This window comes from Hippichthys cyanospilos, chromosome 6 (genome assembly GCF_059441005.1).
Source record: "Hippichthys cyanospilos isolate Australia breed blue-spotted pipefish chromosome 6, RoL_Hcya_1.0, whole genome shotgun sequence".
In the NCBI taxonomy this organism is placed as follows: domain Eukaryota; kingdom Metazoa; phylum Chordata; class Actinopteri; order Syngnathiformes; family Syngnathidae; genus Hippichthys; species Hippichthys cyanospilos.
This window is the reverse complement of record NC_142374.1, coordinates 2,050,001-2,075,390: the sequence shown is the minus strand read 5'-3', so window position 1 is coordinate 2,075,390 and position 25,390 is coordinate 2,050,001. Positions and strand designations below refer to the sequence as shown.

The 25,390-nt window shown below is 39.9% G+C and overlaps 1 protein-coding gene and 1 long non-coding RNA gene across 3 annotated transcripts in view; both read left to right on the top strand.

Moving 5' to 3' along the window:
* Positions 1-7,171: 7,171 nt before the first annotated feature.
* On the top strand, positions 7,172-14,644 carry LOC148421830 (uncharacterized). The gene is made up of 3 exons (XR_015865951.1): positions 7,172-7,310; positions 13,218-13,343; positions 13,458-14,644. It is a non-coding gene; the product is annotated as an uncharacterized LOC148421830 (long non-coding RNA).
* A 583-nt stretch (positions 14,645-15,227) lies between these two features.
* LOC148421829 (major histocompatibility complex class I-related protein 1-like) overlaps positions 15,228-25,390 on the top strand; it is a 20,236-nt gene continuing 10,073 nt past the window's right edge. For both annotated transcript variants that reach the window (XM_088416282.1, XM_088416283.1), the window contains exons 1-2: positions 15,228-15,352; positions 24,250-24,516. In XM_088416282.1, the coding sequence (XP_088272408.1) occupies positions 15,301-15,352; positions 24,250-24,516 (319 nt within the window). In that variant the 5' untranslated portion in view covers positions 15,228-15,300. The remainder of the gene's footprint in view (positions 15,353-24,249; positions 24,517-25,390) is intronic.

Sequence of the window (25,390 nt, the reverse complement as noted above, 5' to 3'; positions counted from 1 at the left end):
ACGGAACAATTGCCACAGTTTAGGCCGCACATGGTTTGTCACTTAGTCGAGAAAAAAAATTGTGGATTCTCGTGAAAGCTGCAATATTTGGGAGACGATGGCATCCAAATTTCTGCCTGTTAGGGTATCGTGTTGAGATAACCCTGACAGCATCAAACTCTTCACAAATGTTATCGCTGTCTCCTGGAATTAACCCGTAATGCCTGGTGTGGGCCCTCTGGGCCAGCAAGGCCTTCTCTGCTGTCCTGATACAACCTGACATTTAATTGCTGATGCGGGTTTATTGATGTTTGAATGCTTTGAAAAATAGTGTGCGTAGCAGTAACAGTAATGCGTACGAAGTGTCCAGTCACTGAAGGCTTAAGTGTGAAATGCACAGACCGCCACTGCGTAATGCTCATGACATATTACCAGGGGCAGGTTGAGAGACAAATACCATGATGCGAGATGTCTTACAAAATTGCTACATACATATAATATACATGTATACAATCAGAAATCATCCTACATTAAAAAAAATCTTCTCGCAAACTCTCTTTAACATCACTAGCAATCTTGGGACCCATGGCTAACCCTTTCAACTTTGAATTATGCAGTAAAATGCACTATAAATACTGTTTTTGAAACTACTCACAATCTAACAAAGCTTTACCGTTCCGACATTTTTAAACCAGTGAGGCCAACCAATAGCAGATCACCATCTCCGTGAGGAGATGCCGACCAATAGCAGAATTGTAGCAACGTGTTGCAGGGACGGCAACTGAAAAAAAAGTGTAATTACCTGAAAACGCCTGCAGATAGAGACGAAACAACACAAATACAGCCAAGCCCTTAGTGTCATGACAGTTGCAAAACCGGGAAAATGTCATGAAGAGGGGGTAAAAAAAACTCAGTATTCCATGTCGCAACATGAAAAAAACGTTGTAATACAGGGGTCCACTGTATATAAATACAAAATCATTGTAATATAAAACAATGCCTAATTTTCAACGTTTTTATAGAGCAGACTGCAAAAGAAATTGACAATCTTTGTAACGGACTCATTTTTGTGACTCACTGGCTTGACTTTTTTTTGTCATCAATGCTACATTAGCAGGAAGCAAGCTAAATGTTTTCTCTTATAAGCTGCAACAATGCACACTCCTATTGTTAAACATCTGAAATGCTCAGAAAGTGGAATTGTATAATAATATAGTCAATTATTATTATTTTATTAGTAGTTGTCTTTAACGCCCTGTGTTTGGCTGGCAACCAGTCCAGGGTGTCCCAAAGCCTACTGCCCAAAGACTGGTATAGGACCCAGCTAGCCAGCAACCCTAGTGAGAATAAGCGGATATAGAAAATGGATGGAGGAATTGATTGACGGATGGACGGACGGATTGTCTTTAATATTTTGAAAACACCAAATTTGCATAATCTGCACTGTAGAACTGTTAGTTTCAGGCAACCTAGAACATTCAATAAACAATGAACAAGAAAGAAGACAACTAATTTATTTTTTTCGCAAGGAGATCAGACAGTAACCTGACTTTCTCAGATCTCCTTCCAGTCTGGTTCCTTTCTGCTCCTCATTTATTCATTTGAGTTGGCCCTAGATACAAAAGCCATTAGTGCCCTAGAGAGTTGGGGCAACAATTTAAACAATCGGTTTGTGATTGTGGTGTCACAGTTCAGACTTAATAAAAGTATAAAGGATTAAGTTGACATTGTGGTGATAGTAGTTCATCAACACAGACAGTTCATTTATTACATGTAGTAATGATGCAGTCAGTGTCAGGTTTTGTGGATGAAATTATAAGGTCAAGGAATGATAACTCAAACTCCCCAAAACTCATTCTTCTTCCTTCAGCATTGGCCCTCCGATGCCCAACTATTTGAGAAAGACTAAGAAAAGACTAGAGCAGGGGTTGGCAGAGTTTACACTTTAAATTGCAATTTATCACAAAAGACAAGATTTCAAAGCTTTCTTTCGTCTTTCACGATCTCTCAGACGCCTGTGTGCTCAAAGTACTTCCCCCTCTATGCCCCCCCCCCCAAAAAAAAACAGAGCTGTTCATATATTACATATACATGTATTACATATATTACATACTTCTGCTGTCAACATATTACACCCCAAAAAATATTAATGCTGTACTTGTTACAAATGAAAGTAATGCATTACAATGCCTTTTTAGCACGCAAGTGCCAGTGACATGTCGCAACTAGCAATAATGACAAGGTAAACTAATGCTAATTTTCACTGTAAAATTGCGATTAATTATAAATTATCAATAGTTCTGTTCGATATGTATCAAGATGAAGCACACAATAACAATGATGTACTGTAGGCTAGCTGCTAAAGTCAGCCCCACCGAAACCATCTATTTTTGAAATATCCGTCTCTAACATCTGCCAACTGAACTTGAATTTGACATTGAAATTGTCAAATGCACTGATTTTGCCTACAGCATAAACAATGCATCTCTATACTGTGAAGCTCAGTAATAGCTGTGAGTCTCAGTAATAAAGGGATTAAAATACAAAAACAATTTTGTGTCTTGTCTTTAAAGGTTCACAATACAACACAGAATAATTGATTTGTACTAGGATTAAGCCAACCACTCACTGGATTTGTAATTAGCGTAATGAGCTCCATTTATAATGGCAAATCCATATTCCCAGTAATGGTGAAAAGAGTTATATAAAAGTAATGCTATAGTAGTGTAATGTATTACATTTCAAATACAGTAGTATTGTGATGTAACTATTTACTTTGAAATGACAATAATAATTAATAAATAACGCTTTACAGTTTTGAAGTAACTTGCCTAACACTGTGTGTGAATGTGTGTGTATATATATATATATATATATATATATATATATATATATATATATATATATATATATATATATATATATATATATTATTTATTTATTATTATTATTATTATTATTATTATTTCCAACATTTTTTCTTGAGGAGTTGCTGAAAGCAGCTCTTTTAGCCAAGGTTGTACCACATTATTTTCATTCAAAGGAGCAAGCACACCAAACCAACCTCTGAATCCATTTGTTTTCACTAGCAGGGCCATTTATTTATTTATTTATTTATTTATTTTTTGCCTTATTGTTCATATTGAATATACGTCACTCACGCATGACTGTTCGCTACATCAGGGAGACGTTTCTTAAAATCAGTAAAATTCCTCATGAACTTTCATTTAGCCTTGCAGACTTTGGCTTTGGCTCAGGTGGACTGGGCAGCCAGCAGCCGAACCGGCTATGGCAGAAACGAGGTAAGATGGGAGGCCTGCACGTGAGGCTAATAGCTAGGGCTGCTAGACCACTGATACCTAGCCTGCAGCTAGCTAACGTCCTCTCCCTCGGGCACAAGCCTCTGTCCCCACCTGCTTCAAGGCCACCAACATAGTGGCTGTCCCCAAGCAATGCACCGTGACCTGCCTGAATGACTATCACCCTTTAGCAATCACCCCAATCACAATGAAGTGCTTCGAGAGGATTGTCTTGACTCATATCAAAAAGGCAATTTGCATATCATCAGCGCTGGCTGGTCAAGAGATGATTCATTCAACGCTGCCGTCTACACAGCGCTCATGCACATAGACGGCAAGGACACGTATGTTAGAATGCTCTTCATCGATTACAGCTCAGCATTCAACAGTCATTCCTGACAAACTGACGGATAAACTCCTCACACTCGGTCTGGCAACCCGCCTCTGCAACTGGGTGCTGAACTTTCTCACAGGCATACTCCAATCAGTCAGAGTCCACAACTGCATATCCAGCACCAGAACTGTAAGCACAGGGACACCCCAGGGTGGTGTGCTGAGCCCCTTGCGTTACACACTCTTCACCTATGACTGCAATGCATCCCAAAACAACAACAGCACAATTAATTATGCAGATGACACTACAGTCATCGGGCTGATCACTGGTGGGATTGAGACAGCATATAGGAAAGAGGTGGCAGACCTTGTGGCCTGGTGTCACAACAACAATCTCCACCTCAACACAGACAAGACCAAAGTACTGATCCTAGACCCAAGGCGGCAGCTGGAGTTGCACAAACCACCACTATTCATCAATGGGACAGAGGTGTAGAGGGTAAAAGCCTTCAAATTCCTCTGCACCTACATCAGCGAGGATCTCACCTGGTCCCAGAACACTCGACAGACAATAAAAAGTCCCAACACAGACTGCACTCTCTGAGGAGATTGAAGAAATTTGGCATACCAGCAAAGATTATCAAGAACCACTACAGATGTGCAATCCAAAGGTTCCTCTCCACCTCCTTTACAGTGTGGTATGACAAATGTACAGCACAAGACAGGAAGGCTCCTTAGCGTGTGATCAAGACCTCACAGCGCATCTGTGGAGCAGTCTCCACCTCACTGCAGGAAATTTACCACACCAGGGTTCTGCAGTGGAGACACAACCTCATCAGGGACAATACTCACCCACAACACGATCTGCTTGAACTGCTACCAGGCAGGCAAACAGCTTTCTACTAACAAGCCATCCAGATCCTGAACAAATCCCACACGCCCTAATGTTCCTCATCACCAGTAATTTTACCACAGGCACAATTCTACCTTACAACCCTGCACAGTGCAGGAAAGCTGCTATTTACATAATATTTTGCACTGCATGATATTTTGCACTTCCTCATTATGTATACATTTTCTTTACACATTCTACTCTGTAATATGCTCAGAATGTAAGTCTATTCATTTATTAGTGATTCATTATTACTGACCTTATTGCTCTATTACGTTTTTTTGTTTATTTGTCTGTTTTATTTTATTGCCTACCTTATTATTTGCTTGATTATGGAATGTAGTCTGCCTGGGGAAGTGAACAGAATACAAATTTCATTGTATGCTATTACTATACATATGACAATAAAACTCTTGAATCTTGAATCCAGATGAGATTTATTCTGCATTAGGAATACAGTCAAACTTCATTGCTTGTATTTCAAATGTGTTGCTTGTTACGCTGTCCACATAATCTATCTGAACCAAGCATTTATTTTCCCAAACCACAGTGAGCCGCAACATAAGGATGAAAGAGCCACATGTGGCTCTGCCCCACAGGCTGCCTAACTAGCTTGAAATGAACAGAACATGGCAATTTGTTCCCCGCCCTGCCTTTCTACCAGAAATGCAATGTGCTGTTGTGCATATGGTCCATTAGACCCTTTCCACATATTAAATACAAGTCCTAAATGTTCATTGCACAAGTAGCCCACATTGTCCTGGTGGAGTAGATGGCATTCCCTTATCCACTTAGGCGGTACCCTCAGTGCTCCTGTTGGCCTCTTGGTAGCTCTCACCATTTTTCCTCTTTTCATCAATTTTGGAGGGATGTCCAGTTCTTGGTAATTTCACTGCTGTGCCATATTTTTGTCACTTGGTGATTACTTTCTTGAGTGTGTTCTGTCGTATATTGAATGCCTTTGAAATTATTTTATAATCTTTTCGTGACTGATACCTTTCACTCCTGAGGGAAATTTTGACCAAACTTGGGCTTTTAGATATTTCCGACTCCTGAACCACCGGGGGGCGCTATTAGACAACTTGTAACATTTGCAAGCCTTGCATTTACTTCATTGAGTGGCTTAGCATGACTCACATCATACAAAGTTCTTGCTATGTAATGTGGGACTTGTAGTTGACAAAATGCTTCGATTCAAGAACTAAATGTTGCAGTAAAGCTTTAAATTTCCTACAGGGAAGTGTTTTATTTCATCCAACGTATAACATTATACAGTGGGCCCCTAGTTTTCGAGATTAATCCATTCTGCGGTGTTTCAAGTATAAACTCCCCATTGTAATCATGTTTGATCATGTACAGATTTGACTTGAATTCAACATCCGGGCCGCTGCTAATATGACCGCAGCTGGCAAATGTTCACTTAGAATACAGCATACAAGGTTAAATAATTTAAGATTCAAGTAAAAATGTGTACTGCAGTAGTTCTACATGTAAGGAGGGCCCGTGGTGTGTGCATTTAAAGTTACCTCCTCTTTCTGGCATGCAAGAAGCCACCACGGCATGTCTCTCTGCTTTACTGTATAGCTTTTTTTTCCCCCTAAAAAATCCACGAGAGACCGAGGGTGCAAAAATCAGGTGGATGGAATGTTTATATATATATATATATATATATATATATATATATATATATATATATATATATATATATATATATATATTATATATATATATATATATATATATATATATATATATATATATATATATATATATATATATATATATATATATATATATACTTGGGTGATATTAAGGCCTGGCTAGTGAAAAATCCCCGCACAGGTGTTAAAGTCAGGCAAATTTATGTAAAGACTCCTTAACCACAAAAGTCTAAAAGGGCTTCAGAAGTCCATAACAACATCCTATAAGTTGATCTCCCAGAAAGGCAAGGAAAGAAAAAAAACAACAACAAAGTAAACATTAGAACATTGACCTTTGCATTCAAATTACCTCTTATTTAGTTTAACCTTCTCTCCCGAAAAGTCTCTTTTTTTTTTCTCAACTTTGTTGTTGTGGGTACAGGTCACATAAATGGTGGAAAAAAATCCAAATGCTTTATCTTGATGTCAAACATTATCACAACCACTTATCCTCACGAGAGTAGGGGTGTGCAATTCTGTTGGTTTTTGGTTGTGGGTTTATTTTTGAGAGTTCTGTTCTTTTCCCTTAGTGTAGCTCCTGTTTCAGCTCCTCTCGTGCTATAGCCTATGAGGTTAATTTGGTCCATTTGTCTGTATTTAGCCCCTCCACCCCGCCGTGTGGCTACCAATCAGTTCCCCTGCCTATTGTCTTAATCGCAGCTGTTGCGCGTTTTGTCTAACTGTGTGAATGTATATAAGCCCTGGTTTTGTTCCAGCGTGTGTTGGATCATAGTCACATAATAGTCTCGTGTCACCAGTTCTACGCCATTAGTCTGTGTCTTCCCATGCTAACCTCCCCATAAGTGTTTTCCGTGTTACCTGCATCCCTGTATTTTTAGAGATTTGCCCTTGTTTTCTTCCGCTTTTTGGTCCTGCCTGCCCTTTAATTGATAAATATGATTACTCCACACACTCTCTGCCTTGGAGCCTCCCTGCACCTGGGTCCTCCACCCCCGCATTCACACCATCCTATCTCCCTGCCTCACCGCCTTGTGAGAGATTTAATATGGTTTTCAATAAATGAACGTGAAACAATTCAAGGATGGTCCGACCTAAAACAGGAATACTACAGCTCAACTCGATGGGGTTACAATTTGACTATATAAGGTACGGTTCATTTTGACAGAGCATGACCCAATTATTTTTTTGTTGTTGTTTTACATACATTATTGGTCAGTAATGTAAATGTGCCATTTCCTTCTGAGATATGTTTTCAATAAAAGACAATTCAAAACATACTTCAATAATCTAACAATATCCCTTCAATAAAAAGCAATTTGATATGTATCTCAATAGATTCCAAAGTGAAATGATTTGGTTTGGTTAGATTTTATACTCTCTTTCCGATTCATTTGTTTTATTTGTTTCAACAGTAGGCTTTTTTTTTTTCATTACAAACATCTGGCATTTGAACATTGAATTTGGAATTTGTTTAGACCTTTGATTGTATGTCCAGTAAAAACTCTAAAATGGGTGTTGTGTTTACCGAGAGTACATCTCAGTGGAAAAAGCCATCAACCACACCCAGTCAAGTATGCCCTTGAGGGAGAACTGCCAGTATCTTTTGAATGTCGGTCCTGCTTTAATGTTTTCCGAAGTACCCGTATGTTTTCTCGCAGCAGCTAATGACACACAAATTGCTTTGTATGCCTCTTGTAAAGGTCACTCTCTCATAAGGGTGAGGCTTTTGATTGACTTTTCATTCTCTGGCACGAACACAATTTTCAAACGCCCTTGTCTGCTTGACACGCTATCTTTTTCTTGTGAGCTAAGCGGCCGTGATTGGTCTTCATGAAACGTGAAGGTTTTTTTTTCTTCAGCCAGCCACCAGCTCACAGGCCTGTATGCTAACTCCCACAGCCAACTAGCTAGCACAGCTAACTCTCCACTGCAGCGGTCGAACAGGCAGCTATCAAATGCCAATGCAACCAAGGTTAGTCGGATTACATTGTCTTCTTACCGAGAAAGTACACAGCCGTGGCTCAATGGAACCTAAGATGAGCAAAAGCTGGCTTCTCCGCACCACGGAAGGGCACCTCCGCGGCACTAGCCTTGGAGGTATTCACAACACTCTAAAGTTGGCTGCTGTGGACGCATCATTTTCAGTTTGTGCTGCTTATTCCCATTTCATCATCTGAAAATATCCCTACTAGTGTCTATGCTCCACACATCCTCACCACAGATAGCCAAGAAGCAAGGTGCGTCCTCCCTGACAAGATGTAATTATGTAGCTCAGCCTGCGGACCGGTTCACTTCAACATTTACTCATTCTCATAAGGCATTGATGGAGAGGCTGATTATTGAGATCTTTTAAGAAGTTGGTGTGGCCTTTGTTAGGAATGGCTTCATACATTTTGGGTGCCAAATAATTAGCATTATGGACATTATAAGTAATATACAATAAGTAAACTTATTTCCAATGGTGAAACTATATCAGGTTTGTGTCACTGTTGACTTAAATCATGACATGGGGGAACCACACTATGCATTTCAAGAGGCATTTTGCAAGTGGTTAGTTACGAATGAGACACAAATTGCTTTGTACGCCCCTCCGAAATGTCACAGCGTCATTAGGGTAAGGCATTTAATTGTCTTTCCTTTTGTTCTAACATAGGTACAGATGCTGGTTTCCATTAGGCGGGTCTTGCTGTGCAACATTTATTCATTGTACTTCTACGTTGTAATTAATTAAATTCCTTAGTGTGTGATGCATACAACAGGCCATCATTATCAGACATGATCAAATTTTTCAAACGCCCTTGTCTGCTTGCCACGTTGACTTTTTCTTGTGAGCAAGATGGTCATGATTAGCCTTCATGAAATTAGTCTGATAAATGTGATCAATAAAATAAATAAAATGTGATGAAGTCTGATAAGGATTATGAAGTATTACAACACTCCAGGCCACATTTTGAAGGTCTTGGTTTTGTCTCTTTCCAACGAGGGGAAATAACCAAGTCTACAGCAACGTGAAAGGTGCTTACAAGGCTGTCAAAAGACCTCACTTTGGAAGAGCTGACCACATATCTATAGTCCTCTACCCGTCCTACAAGCAACTTCTCAAGTGGGCTCCCCCAGTGAGTAAAGCTATTTGTGTGGACTAATGAAACTGATTCAGTGCTTTGGGACTGCTTTGAAAGTACAAACCAGAATGTGTTTAAAACTGTAGCCATGTGTGAAACCACTGACATGGTAGATTTGAACGAGTGTGCTTCCGCAGTCACCAGCTACATTAGCACACGCATGGACACAAATACAACTACTAAACGTCTCAGAATATATCCTAACCAAAAGCCCTGGATAAACTATGATGTGAGGGCCAAATTACATACACGCACATCAGCTTTTGTTTCTGGCACCGCTGAGGATTACGAAAAGGCCAGACATGACCTGAGCAAAGCCATCAGAGAGGCCAAGAGACAGTACAGGCAGAAACTGAAGGGCCATTACTCCACTGCTATACCTCGACGCATGTGGGCGGGACATCAGCACATCACGGACTATTGGCAGAGAAGCAGCGCAGTCACATCCAGCTAAGCAACACTGCCAGATGAGCTGAAGGAGTTCTATGCCCGCTTTGACGCTAAGAATCATGATCAGCAGAGAAGGATGCTGGGCGTGGAGTGTGCACTGGACCCTCCTCTCACGGTGACATCAGGAGAGGTGCGCAAGGTTCTGAGCAGAACAAACCAGCGGAAAGTACCGGGCCCAGATAACATCCCTGGTCGATAACTCAAGGTTTGCCCATCAGAGTTAGCTGATGTGTTTTCACAAGCCTCGGTCCCCACCTGCTTCAAGCGCTCACCCTAATCACAATGAAGTGCTTTGAGAGGATTGTCATGATCCTCCAATTTGCATATCAACAGAAACGGTCCACGGATGTTGCAGTCAACACCGCCATGCATACAGTGCTCACGCACTTGGAGTGTAAGGACACATTGCAAGAATGTTCTTCATTGAATACAGCTCAGCGTTTAACACGGTCATCCCTGACAAACTGACGGACAAGCTCCTTGCACCCCGTCTCTGCAACTGGGTGCTGAACTTCCTCACCAGCATACCCCAATCAGTCAGAGTCCACAAACACACATCCAGCACCAGGACTGGAACAGGGACACCCCAGGGCTGTGTGCTGAGCCCCCTGCTTTACACACTCTTCACCTATGACTGTGTTGCCTTCCAAAACAACACCGGCATAATAAGTATGCGGAAGACACTACAATCATCGGGCTGATCACTGGCGGGGCTCAGACAGCATACAGAAAAGAGATGGCAGTCCTTATGGCCTTGGGTTGCAGCGACAATCTGCACCTCACTCGGACAAAATCAAAGAACTGATCATCGACCCTGGGCGGCAGGTGGAGCCGCACAAAACACTTTTCATCAATGGGACTGAGGTGGAGAGAGTGAAAGTCTTCAAATTTCTCTGCACCTACATCAGTGAGGATCTCACCTGGTCCCACAATACTTGACAGATCATCAAGAAGTCCCAACAGAGACTGTACTTTCTGTGGGGACTGAAGAAATTTGGCATGTCAGCAAACATTCTTGACAACTTCTATAGATACAGTACACAATCCAAAGTGTCCTCTCCACCTCCATCAAAGTCTGGTACGGCAACTGCACGGCAGAAGACACGAGGGCTCTCCAGCGTGTGATCAAGACTTCACAGCATATCTGTACCTTACCCTCACTGTAGGACAATTACCACACCAGGATTCTGCGGAGAACATGCAACATACAGCTACAGGAGCCTTAGGCCAGACTGGCCAACAGCTTCTACCCAGAAACCATCATCTCAACAAATCCCTCATAAACTAATGTGCCTCCTACTGCACGCATAAACAATATCTTGCACTATTTTGTTGTTGTTTTTGCACTACATGATATTCTGCACTACATTATTAGCACCATTGTCTATGTTTGTTTTTATTACTATTTATTGTGATTAATTTATTGCTCAATTATGGGATGTTGTCTGCTGCACGGGGAAGTGCACAGAAAAAGAATTTCATTGTATGTTACAACTATACATATGACAATAAAGCTCTTGTATCTTGAATGATGTTTACACTAAAATTATCTATCAATAAACACTTAAAAAAGTTTAAAGACATTTTTTGTTTAGGCCTAAAGAATTCCAAAACCAAAAATTGGGAGGAGTCAACGTGATTCCACACAACGTCGGTGAAGGGAGAAAGAAAGCATGATAATTGCTCCTTGCTTCGTTTGTCACATTCTCACTAAAATGGAGAACAATTGCTAGCAAAATTCATACAGTTGTGTTCAAAGTAATAGTCCTGCACATTCTTTTGCGAAGCAAGAAAATTGTAATTAATGATTAAATTTTACAAATTTTCACAAAAAATAAAAAAATGGAATGTTAAAAAATAGGAGCATGGACATCTCTCTTTGGAAACTCCAAAAAGTACCAAACAAGTTAAGACATTTTGGAAAAATCAATTTTGCTGAGTACCCTAAACCAATACAGTGAGCCCCCGGTTTACGAACTCCCTGTTTTACAAATTTTTCGTCTTACGAACGTGGGCCGCGGCGTTTTTTGTCCCCATCTTACGCACAAACCTTTCGTCTTACGAACAATACAACATGCCGGTCAGTGTGTCCGGACTATTTTTTTTGCTTTGCTGCACCGACAAAAATAACTATTCTCGCATGTCACGGAAACGCCGATATGCTATCGGTCTTATAAGGTCACAGTCACGGTCTCAGTCATGGAGAAGACGATATGCTATAGGTCGATTAAGGTCACAGTCACGGTCTCAGTCACGGAGATGCCGATATGCTATTGGCCGGTGTCACGTCAATCACAGAAATGCCGACATGCTATTGGCCAAACGCCTTCATCTATACTATAGATGAAGGCGTTTGGCACAGCTGGTTGGTGTGTTGTGAAGACTTTGCAAACTTTATCTGTTAAACATGGCTTCTAAAATTGCAAGTGGCGGTAAAGGAAGAAGTACGAGGATGATGACAATAGAAACGAAGCAGGGGATAGTAAAAAATACGAAGGAGGCGCACGCATAGTTAACCTTGCTCGTGAGTATGGCCATAACCGCTCGGCAATCTTCTAAGGGCAAGACTTTCCTTGCCAGGGGACGGACCTTGGTCAACAACAAAATGGAGAGGCTTCTTCTATTATGGATTAAACAGAAGGAAATCGCCGGTGATACTGGAACATGATACTGGGGTATGTGCTAAAATAACCAACACAGCTGTCAGAAAAACATCCCCATATCATTAGATGTCATCTGATTGTAGCAGTACTCACAGACAATTTTGAATCTTCTTTGATCCTCCCGGAGCTGATTGTTGAAGGAGGAACACTTGTTGCAACACTTTTTTAATTCACAGTCAACACCCTTCGTAATTGAGCTCAGCACTGTTATTTTGTTGAACACACCCCTTTCAGTTATTTATTAGGATTCACAGAATCAAAAACATGCGCAACAGGCCTCTTGGGTGTACTGGTTTTCAATACCTTTACTATTCTCCCGGAAATTAGGACAATAACTGTGCTTTATCTTGCAACCTTTGAGGGACTGGTATTATTTTGAACACAATTGTATGCACATTCCTAGTCTTGTCTATTTCAACCTGTGATATTAAAAACAATCTGCGCAAAATACAGAAAATTCTCTATCAGGCGACACAATTATTGTGATTATTATTTTTATAGTTTTACACACTTAAGTGGACAACTGTAAGTGGAATGTGCATGTGAATTTTGTTGAAATATCACATTTTTCCACAGCCTCAAGTATCATTGTATTCTATTTTCCAGTGGCAGAGCGACACTTATGGTTACAGATTTGCCCAATTTATAGAGGAAGGGGTTCAAATGGCCAGTGGTTCGTTGGAGCCCATCTACTGCATCTCTAAAAAGCTAACAACGGGCCTAGCGTTAATGAGAGCATTTGAACAGTTTCAAATGACAGGAACTATGTTGAGGCTGCATCAGAAAGGGTCTAATGCCTCAGTGTTTCCCTACACCAGGGCGCTCATTTGATCAGTCGAAAAACGGATCAATTCCCCGCTTCGGAACCCACACGGGGAGTGAGGCCTGCGATGTGTCAAGGGAGCCTAGGCCCTGATGCTCAGCAATGCTATCGCTGTAATGAGGTTGGCTATATCTTGTATCAAGTCCCTATGTATAATGTCTTTTATAATTATATGTTATAATTAATGTCTATAATATGTACGTATGTATGTATAATGTCCCTCTGCCCCCTACAGCGACCACTAGTTGCACAGACCCAACTGTCCAGTGAGGGTGAACCAGTGTGATGTGAAAGCCCAGCTGGATCCTGGAAGTACCCTAACCCTGGTCCAGGAGGAGAATGAGTACCGGTGGTCTGTATCCATGGTGATATGCATAAATATCCTACCTCCATGGCGACACTCAAAACAAAATGGAAGTAGAAGTGTTAAGGCCTTTTTCTCTTCCCATCCCCGGGTGGGTCTTCCAAAGGAGATTCTTACAGACCCAGGTACCCCCTTTATGTCACGAGTTACGAGGGAGATGTGCAAACATTTGCAAGTGAAACAGTTGAGAACCTCAATCTACCATTATCAGACAATCGGTTTGATATGGGATGTTTAACAAGAGACTGAAAGTGATGCTGAGAAAGTCCCTCGACCAGGATGGATGAAATTGGGACCAACTACTTTTCTTATTAAGAGAGCTTCCTCAGGCCTCCACTGGTTTTTCACCATTTGATTTGCTATATTCCCACAAACCAAGGGGGTTACTTGACATTGCCAAAGAAACCTGGAAGGAGCAGCCTTGTCCTCAACGTACCATGATTGAGCATGTGGAGCAATGAGAGATAGGAGTCCTAGTTCTGATCCCCACGGTGGAATGCAAATTTTTGGCCACTCGTTTTTAAATGGTAAACTCAACACAATTTAGAGTCATACTCATACTTTTTAAACATGCATATGTCTTTTTGACAGCGATCTTACTCCATAACCTTGTGCCTGGAGAAAGCAAAAAGCAGATGTTTTTCCCTTTTTCCCATCTCTGTGTAGCTGCTGCCTGTTTACCAATATCAGGCGATATTACCAATACCAAGAGCTTGTGAATTGTTTCATACATATTTTTTTTTCGTTTGACAAAGGTTTGATGACTACAACAAAACATAGTCAAACATTTTTGAACAATCTATGTATATTATCCCTGTCTGAAAAGTACTGGCATTTTGTTTAGTGTTGACTTTGATGCCGCTTTTGCTGTACCGGACCCAAGAGCGCTACTGAAAACTGTTCTTTCTGTGAAGACTGCCCCGAAGATGTGTTTCACTTGTTCTGGTCTTGCCCCTTTTCCAATAGACTGTGGAAGGATATCTGTGCACTTGTTTCTGCATATGTTAGCCCTGACTTTTCCCTCTGTTTTGAGAATGTAATGTTTGGCTTCATCAATCACTCGACCCATTAATAATAATAATCAATGTTACGTTATAAATTTCATTATACTCTTTGCTAAATGGCATATCAACAAATGCAAATATGCCTCTCAAAAACCGAAACTCTCTGTCCTAATCAATGAAGTCAAACAATATATTAAAACTTTGAAACTATCTAACAATTTAAAAGCAATTAAAATCTGTGATGTGTCTACTCTTTTTAACATATTTGTGTAAAAGTGTATTGCACAGTTTCGCTTTGAGTTTTTGGTTGTTTTCCCCTGGCGTTATTGTTTTTGTTACTGTTTCTGTTTTTGTATTATACTCAATTATATACTGTTATGTTGATTATTAAAAAAAAAAACTGCCAAAAAGAAGGAAGGAGAGGGAAGGAGAGGGAAGGAGAGGGAAGGAGAGGGAAGGAGAAGGAGAAGAAGGAGAAGAAGGAGAAGAAGGAGAAGAAGAAGAAGGAGAAGAAGAAGGAGAAGAAGAAGAAGAAGAAGAAGAAGAAGAAGAAGAAGAAGAAGAAGAAGAAGAAGAAGAAGAAGAAGAAGAAGAAGAAGAAGAAGAAGAAGAAGAAGAAGAAGAAGAAGAAGAAGAAGAAGAAGAAGAAGAAGAAGAAGAAGAAGAAGAAGAAGAGTTCCGTCTATCGGCCTGTGTTGTGAGTTTGCAACATGAACAAAGTGGCTTCATTTGTGCTCGTTTGGGGTAACGTCGCTTCAGCCGGTAAGATCGCAAAGAAAAAAGGTTGACAAGTTAACATTAAATGCATAATTTGAATCATAAAGAAGCAAAGAGAATAATCAATGAGGTACTTAACGACTGGATACGTCACTATGATATGACTATCAGACTATTTCGCTTAACCCACAAATCTGTTAAGCCGGAAAAATGGGCAAGTCGCTATTTTTTACCCCACTATTGTAAAGTGTAAATACATTTTCCGAGGTTTGTGTCCCAATGAACCATGCCGCTCGACTATTTAGTTTGTTTATTTTGAATGATATAAACATACAATGCAGTCAGCAACATAGTACAATATTAATGGACAGTATACAGAAATAATATTAAAGATAAAAAATAAGTGAAAAGAAATTAAACATGGGCGGGGATTGTCTTAATTAATTCCTTAAAATATATCAAAGTATGTTCACTTTTTTTGGTTGCTATTACAGTTAAAGTATCACTGCACATTTCAAAGTCAATTAAAAAGAATTTAAAATCAGGAAGCGTCTTCGAAAATTTGGTCTTGTGAATGTGAAATTTACCAATTATTAAAAAAGGTTAGTTATAAAACTGAAATACTTTGTTACATTCAAATTTTCTGATGATATCTCTTGGCAATATTGTTATAGAATGTCCAGTTCTATTGCAAATAGACACGTGAAGAGACAATGACAAAACAAATGTAAAAGTTCAGTGTTGCATAAATTACATTTAACCTCAATGTCAGCAAATTCGGAAATAATTATATTACATGGGTAAATGTTGTGTATAATCTTAAAATGAACTTCTTTAATTTTGTTTGAAATACAGAACCACGATTCACGCCAATTAATATCGTCTAATTGTGAGTTCCAAAAACGTTTCCCTCTGGGTGAAATCTTGTTACAATTTTGAAGTTCAGTTCTTATATGTTTGTACATTTCTTGTCCGTATGTTTGTACATTTTTTGTCCGTAAATGTCAGACCTCCAACTAGTAATCCAGGCATCTGAACGTTAACACCTTCCCAAATTACATTTTACTAACTCAAATAAACCTGTAGGAATAGCCTTTACAACAGAAGCAAATTCCTTGTATGAAACTGGAAAAGTTCTGTCTTAAATGAAATCTCCCTAACTATAAAGGTTATCAAACAAAGATTGTCAAACAAATCTGTAACAAAGATTACACCCCTTTTAATCGAGTTCTCTTGTGATATTGCCATTGATCCAATTGATATCCTTTTGTGGTGAAACATTGTGAACGTAACACAATTTCCAAGATAGCAAAGCTAGCTGATGGAATTTTTAATCATTTTACCGGCAATTTAGAAACAATATAATTACAGCCCAATAGAAACTTTAAGACACTTATCTTTTTGAATATATTGTGAAGTATGAAATTCCATAGTGATTCTGGGAGTTCCAAACAATTTTTAAGCCGTTTGATCTTAAAGGTATGGTTTAGATTGACAAAATCTAAAATCTCCAATCCTCCTTGTGCCCTTTCTAAACTTTTTAAGGTAATGTTGTCTGTTCTTCCGCACAAATTTGATAAACAAATTATTAATTTCCTTACAGAACACATCATTAACAAAAAGTGACAAAGCAGGCTAAATAAGTCTGGACACACTTTCAGCTTTTGACAATAATACTCTTCCATAAATTGAAAGGTCTCTCCGGAGCCACATGTTGAGAATTGACTTAGTTTTCTTAATTTTAGGAACAAAATTTAGTTGTTGTCTCAGAGTTAAATCTTTTGAAACTTGTACACCAATATATTGGACACATTGTTTTAACAGGACATTGTTTACCAACCATAAATTTCTCGTTAGTCTCATATAAGCATAGAGTTTCGCTTTTGTTGATATTGACCTTAAGCCACGAAGCCTCAGTGAAATCACCAAATTCATGAAGTGCAGTCTGTATTTGCAGTTTATTTTTAAGAAATAATATGGTATCATCAGCTAGCTGTGTAATTTTGATCCCCCTATTAAACTTGTTAAACCTTGAAAATGTTGATTGTGTGAAATATTTGAAGACTAAAGTTCAGCAGCAATCAAAAATAAAAATTAAAAAAAAAAAAAAATAGGACACCCTTGATGTACACCCCTAGAAATAGAAAATCTCTTGGAAATGTTGGGATGTAGAATGACGGAGCCATTTATGTCCTTGTAAAACATGGCAATATTACTAATAAAATTCTCTCCAAAACCAAAGGTTTTTAGTGCTTGTATAATAAAAGAATGCTCAGTCGAATTGAATGCCCTATAAAAATCAAAAAACACAATTCATGCTTCTGAATTCATGTAATTTGAGTAGTCAAGTAAATCTAATATTAATCTAATGTGACGTTTGGCCATGAAGCCATTTTGTTTTTCACCTATAATTTCTTCTATTTTTTTTTTAAACGTTTAGCATAAACTTGTGATAAAATTTTATAGTCTATGTTTAAAAGTGAAACGACCCTCCAATTAAAAGATTATCTTTATATGGCTTAGGTATTAAGGTAATCAGACCCCGCTTCACGGTTGTTGTCATTTCCTGTATGTGTATACATTCCTTAAACATGAGCAGTAGAATGTGCTTACTCAAATCCCCAAAACGTAAATAAATTTACTGAGAGACCATCACTTCCAGGTGATTATTTTTTTTTAACTTCATGGAGTGCACATCATCTGTGATTTCTTAACATATAACCATGTGCATGGCCATCTCAGAAAATGGTGTGGCCACCCGAAATGCAAGTTTGGGTCCATACAACACAGATAAACTCCTTCGTTTCCTGTATCTAATATATCTTGATCTGGTCCCAGAAAATGAGAGGGGTCTCAAAGGGTTCCACTTCCCCCAGTTTGTAATTATATGGGACAACGTTAATTTCCACCGGGGTTCACGCATCCGGGGATGGTGCAACATGCATCCACGAATGCACAATGTGTTCTTGCCACCATACTCTCCATTCCTCAATCCTATCAAGGAATTTTTCTCTGCTTGGAGATGGAGAGTGTATGAACACCATGCAGAAAACGAGACTGCAATGGATGCTGCCTGTGAGGACATAACAGGGTATCAGTGTAGAGGATGGCTCAGGCATGCACGGCACTTGCATCTCAAGAGACAACATCGGATGCGATGTAGATGAGAATCTGTGGCCGAACAGAGCACAGAGAATGGATGGCCAGGAAGATGAGGATGGTGACCAGGAGAGAGAGGGGAGTGACCGTTACTAAACAAAATGTCTTCATTTGTGACTCTATATTTACAGCGTTGATTTGTGGATTTTTTTTTTCTTTTTTGTGGGTTTTTGTATTTTGTGTACACAGTATATTTTCCTTTTTTTACGGTTCCCTACCTCCTATAATGTGTACAATTTACATTAGTTGAGAATAAAAATGAAAATTCCTCGGCAGAATGAGTGCTGTGTGTGTGTGTGTGGTGTGAAAATGTTACGGCTATAGTTAGAAATATGCCATGACAAAGCGTCTATGCACTGACTAGTTATATGAGAAGGGAATGTAGTTTTGACTGAAGGGTAAACTGTTTTTGGAGCTGTACAAACATTGCCAGATGATCCATGTGGTTGTGCAGTACCGTCCAAGTTATTTTGACAAAAGTACTGAATGAATGAAAATGTGCCAAGCAATTGAGAAGGATCCATGCCATTTTTATGGTACTGACTATTTACATGGGAAAGGGATTTCGTTTTGAAGCATGGATGAGTAGTTTTGGGAGACAAATTATATTTTGCTGGTTATCTGAAGTGTTGTGCAGAACTGCAAGTCTGTTTGGCCAAATTGCTTTATAGTTATGGAAAATGGAGAAAAACTGTAAGAGTATTTTTCCTTTTCCTGTTTCTTTTTTCTAAACCAAAAAAATAACTAGAAATTTTTTCCCCCTCATCTAACCATTTTGCTCTGGACCTGCTGAAAGTGCCCTTGGCCAGACTCAAATACACTCTAAGTTCTTCACTGAGACTTTTTTAAGTGTTGTTAAATCATCTTCAGATAAGTCTTGTTTTGACGTTAACGACTGTAATTGGCTCATCAACAAATCTTACTTCCTCGTATTTATTTTTTTTATTTCTTTACTACGCTTTATTGCAGTTCCTCTAATTTTAAATTTGAAGAATTCCCATTTTTGAATTGAACTCATTCCTTCTTCATTAAAAATATCTTTTGCAAGTAACGCTACACTTTCTTTAAATGTTGTATAATTTAAAATACAGTGAGCCTCCGGTTTACGAACTCCCTGTTTTATGAACTTTTCATCTTACACGTTTGTAAGATGAAAAGTTCTTATAACAGGGCGTTTTTTTTGTACCCCTCTTACGCACAAATCTTTCGTCTTGCGAACAATCTACCATGCCGGTCAGTGTGTCCGCACTATTTTTTTCACTTTGCTGCGCCAACAAATTAACTATTCTTGCATGACACGGAAACGCCGATATGCTATTGGTCTTATAAGGTTACAGTCACAGTCTCAGTCACGGAGATGTCGATATGCGATTGGTCGATTAAGGTTACAGTCACGGTCTCAGTCACAGAAATGCCGATATGCTATTGGCCGAACACCTTCATCTAGCTTGATGGCACAGCTGGTCGGTGTGTTGCAAACTTTATCTGTTAGACATGGCTTCTAAAATTGCTAGTGGCGGTAAAGGAAGAAGTAAGAGGATGATGACAATAGAAACGAAGCAGGAGATAAAAAAAACACGGAGGCGCACACATAAGTTAACCTTGCTCGTGAGTATGGCCGTAACCGCTCGGCAATCTTCTAAGGGCAAGAATTTCCTTGTCAGGGGACGGACCTCGGTCAACAATAAAATGGAGAGGCTTCTTCAATTTTGGATTAAAGAGAAGGAAATCGCCGGTGATATGTTCTCGTTTAAGAAAATAAATAAATTCTGCAGGTTCGTCTCTGCTCCGCTCCGCCTCCACCCAGCTCAAGTCACGTCGCCCCAAAGGTAAATGTCATTTTTCCTTAGTATATTTACGTTAATTTAACTGTACAGTAGATTATGTTACTAATTTTTAATATGTGTATAAAGTTTTTTTTTATAAAGGTTTTTGCACGCGTTGCACGCATTCACTAATTAACTTAGGTTTGGATTGCCCGTCATCTGAGCAATTCGAGTTACGAGCATAGCCACTGAACGGATTAAGTTCGTAACACGGTGGCCCACTGTGTTGTTATTTAGTTTCCAATACCCTGTAACATTTTGTTCGAGGACCATATTTTGTTAACAACCAGCACGTTTTCCTTGCTTTTTGGCTGCTTCCACAAGTGGCCAGAGTTTACATTTCACTATTTTGTCGGCTTGCGATAAATCTTATTTGATCAGCAGCTTCTTTTCTTTCAGGGTCGTATTACCTCGAGAAATCCTCCAGAGCTTGTCTCTAAAAGATCGCATTGTGCACTGCATGACGACAGGCCGATTTGCGTTTTCACGACGGACTCCAACTCTGTGCACCGTGTCCACAAGAAAGCCCATCTTTTCCTTGTCTTCAGGCGCAAGCATGGCTTCATCTCTGATATTCTCCGTGGGCGTTTCACTCACTCCATACAGGCATAGGTTCCAACGCCTGCTGTAGCGTGCAGCATCCTTGCTCCTCTTCTGCAGCTGAGAGACTTGCCCTGACATCTTTTTAACGCGTTTCATGTTTTCTTTCACCTCCATTTCCATTCCATTCAACTGCTCGGACATTTGGGTGATGGCGTCAGTATTCTTTGACAAGTTTTGCTCAAGAGTAGTAAATTGCTTGGTTAACTCAACCACTGCTCTCAAAATATCAGCATTTGAAATTGCCTCTGGTTCTTCATCATCTTTTAACGCGCTGTTTCTTTGGTCCTGGGTTCTTACTTGGAGTTGTCGACAACGGCGCGCATAAACCATTAAAGCTTCAACTTCTTATTCAAATAGTGATGCACAGCCTTTTGATCGAGTGTTTCTTTTCGCAATGGTGACAGCTAGCAAGTAGGCTAACGTTAGCTTAAAATAGTGTGCTGATTTTCAAAAAGTTTTTCTCATTAAAGTTCGTGCTAGTTGTTCTACTTGCTCACGATGCACTTTCTTTCAAAATGCAGGCATAAAGGTCTTAATATGTGGTTTAGTTGTCTTTTTTTTTAAACGCGATACATAATTTAGTTTCGGAGCTCATCACACACCAACCGCACAGGTCGCCTTCTTGAATCGTCCCCCGCTCGACTACTCATGTTATGATGCGACTTGTGTGGTGACGTCATACGCACCAGCTGCTACAGATAAGACAATCAGGAGGGGTGTTAAGGCATCAGAGTTCAAATTCTGCTGGCTCCAAACTTCCTGTGTGGAGTTTGCATTTTCTCCCCGAGCTCGCGTGAGTTTTCTCCGGGCACTCCGGCTTCCTCCCACACTCAAAAACATGCATGGTAGGTGTCTTGGACATACTAAATTGTCCTTAGGTGTGATCATGTGTATGAATGGTTGTTCGTCTGTGTGCCCTGGGATAGGCACCACCAAGTATGTGCCTCGGATGAGCAAAAGCAGCTATAGAAAATGAATGTACAAAACGTGAGCTAGTTATCAACAAGAATCGTTTTTGATGCCCATCCCTAGGAGGAAGGCATGTCAAGGTACGTCGTCAACTTTTGGGCTGCTCCTTGCACCCACAAGTTCCTATAGAGTTGATCACAAGTGTACGCCTTAGCTCGTTTTAGAACAGCACGTGTGTTTGGCCATATTGCATTCGGATAAAAAAAATAAATAAAAAATCAAGTGGCACAGTATACTCATACTAGTTGAAAGTTGTAAACCAGATTGCTATTTAATCAAAAATATTCTTAACAGATTTATTATGGTTATAAGAAAACACAACTGATTTGGTGTCTGACGAAGCAAGTAAAAGTTGGTGTGATGTTCAACGTTTGATGTTTTTGGGGACCATCTACAAATGGTATAATATTCACCAGAAATCAGTGAAACCACATTACTTCATTCTGATCGCTAGAAGAGAATACAATGGGAGGTCACTACCTACAACATTTGTAATTGTCTTCACATTTACCATAAATTAGCAAAAATATTCACCAAAAATCAAAGCCCTTTTAATTATTCCGATTGTTGATGTAAAATACAGTCATTGTCCACTACCTACATTTGTGCTGTCTGATTACAACATCAATTCTTTATCTGTCCAGTAGCGATACAAGTCTGACACCGACCAGACCTCACCTGATCAGAGCTTGTTTTTGCCAAGCACTGATCCATCAAGTCTTGTCTGCAAACCAGGAGGATAGGAAAAAAGGGGCAAGAGTGAGAGTGTAAGCAGAAACCAGTAGTGGATCGTCAGGGCCAGCAAGGCCTTCTCTGCTGGCCTAACATAACCTGACATCATCATTATAACTGATAAACTATAATAATTTTAATAACTATAATGAAAGTCAATTTCATTTTAAATCCATTTGTACTAATATATATATATATATATATATATATATATATATATATATATATATATATATCATTTACAAAATTATTCTCCATATTCTGTTCTTTTCATGTCATGTCCATTTGGTTACGCTCCTCTAGTGTTGTAGTTTTAAGTTGGAGTTTTTAGCCAATGAGAATTCAGCTTACTTGTGTCGCCAGGCAGTATTTAATCTGCCTGCTCCCGTAGGCGCTAGGGCATTCGCGTCAACAGTTGCGGGCTTCTGCGCAAGCGCAGGTGGATACGTGAGCGGCCCCGGCTGTAATAACCAATCGAGTCATAAGATCGCCATCTAGAGGCCTCACCTTGAGTGGATGCTCACTGCAGGAGAACCCTGGCAAATTATTCTGCTAAGAACGCCTTCTTTGCGGAAAAAAAAAAAGGATCACTTTGGTGTTTGGAGCTACACTGGATTTGCAAACTTAAGACACCAAAGCATGGCTGGACACACATGCTACGGTGCTTTTAAAATTGAATGGGGACACCCGAGTGGATATACAGTATTGTACATCTCAGTTTGAAGGTATATTTGAGGTCCACAATGTGCTACGTGCTTTTAAAAAACTTTTGGGAACACTTGAGTGGATACACTGTACATCTCAGTGCGAAGAGAAAGAGAGCATGAAGAGGTCAAGAAAAATCAGGAGATATTGAAAAGTTTGATGGATTATGACTACTGTTTGTTTTGGTGTAGTGCAAGCATTTTCCTAATTGTTTCATTTTTAACAAGTTTGTGTTATTTTATTTCATTCATATTCAATCAATAGTCAAGAAATAAAATGATGTTCTTATATTAAACTGTGATTTGTCATTTGGACTTAATAACATTTCATGGGTATGTATTTTAAATTATTCTTAATTATTTTAAGTTTTGACAGCATCACGTTCTTAATTTTATTGAGTTTATTGAGGTTTAAATGCCCCAGAAAATAGCCTGTGTAGCCCAGTAATGCGTACATGTGCGCATGAGGGTTATTTATTTGAGAGTCTGACACCACAGAAGGCGTGCGTATGAAAGTCACGGACTGCCACTGGCAGGAACATATGATTTAGGTGTTTTTGTCAACTTGCCAAACTCATCGGGCTCTAATTTGGTAGACAGCGCTTAATCTAAATACCAGCACATCTTGAACAAATTCTTGTTTATCGTCTTTGGTAATTTTGTAGTCATTACACGTTTTAGGGCCTGCGAGTGCACAGAAGCTGCACCCCAAGTGCATATGACATTTTGATAAAAAATAGTGGACTGCCTAAAATGCAGCACATCTTAAGTTTCATGACACGGCAGGTCCGGTGTGTTGTGTTTGGCATTTTGGCAGACCCTGCTTCGCTTCAGTAGGTGTTTCGGAGCAACTGTACTCCTTGCCCATGGCGCGTCTTGAAATTAGTTGTAGAAAAATCCATACATTTATGCACCTCTAATGTTAGCAAATGCTTTTTGCTTTGCGCAGCCCTCCACTCTCTGTGGCACGTATACACAGTGACCAGCAACATCCCACGTCTTCCGTCCATGATGGCTGTAGTGGTGGTGGATGGTGTGGTAACGGAACATTATGACAGCCGCACCAAGGTGGCCGTCGGCAAACAGCCCTGGATGGACGCGGTCCTTCGCCAACAACCTGACTATTGGCAAAAGCAGACTGCTTTCTGGCAAGGACAAGAACACTTTGGAAACATCAACCTGGGAATACTTCAGGATAGATTCAACCAATCACAAGGTGAGTGAACTTTTTGTTCCCCCTTCTATGCAATTGGTCTTTTTTGTTGCTGTAAGGCTGTAATGTTAGTGTCATACAAGTTGATGAATGAATGAATGAGTTGACAAATGTAGCTTGCCGAGAAAGCAAGCTATTGAAGATAGCTAAGCAGATTTTTCAACTGTGATAAATTGTCTGTCAGCTGCCTCTAGAGTCCCACACACCAAACAGACTCGGTAGGACTCCTTCTCCAGCTTGACCGCATCCCTTACCACTGGTGTCCACCAGCAGGTGCGGTGATTGCGGCCACGATAGGCACCAACCACTTTACGGTCACAACTCTTTTGAGGTGCAGAACTCCTTTGGAATTCTGCTAGATGTTCCCAGCTGACCCTCACAATTTGTTTGGGTCTTCCACTTCTTATCGGCATCCTCTCCCACCATAGGAACCAACACACCACCAGGTTGTGACAGCTCCCAAAACAGGCGGCCGTAAATCTTAGCGATACGACCAGAAAGTCCATCATGGTACTGCGATCTAGGGTGTGCTGGTGCCAAGTGTACATATGGACACCCTTATGTTGGAACAGTGTTTATTATGGACAATCCATGACGAAGTCAGTGACGAAACACAGCTCGAGTTCAGGTCCGGCGCCGCCGCTTCTCCCAATCACGCCTTTGAAGAACGCAACCATCGATGTGGTGCAGTGTGTTGTAATGTGGGAACGGCACTGAGAAGGACATTGACGAGGACTGTTTTTTATGAAAAAGGGGGGCGCATCAAACACTATGCCCTGGTACTCATGTGAGTAACGAAAAAAATATGTGCACTCGACATCAACCAATATGCTATTGATAGTCACGTAGACTGATGACCAATATTTAAAGCCGATAT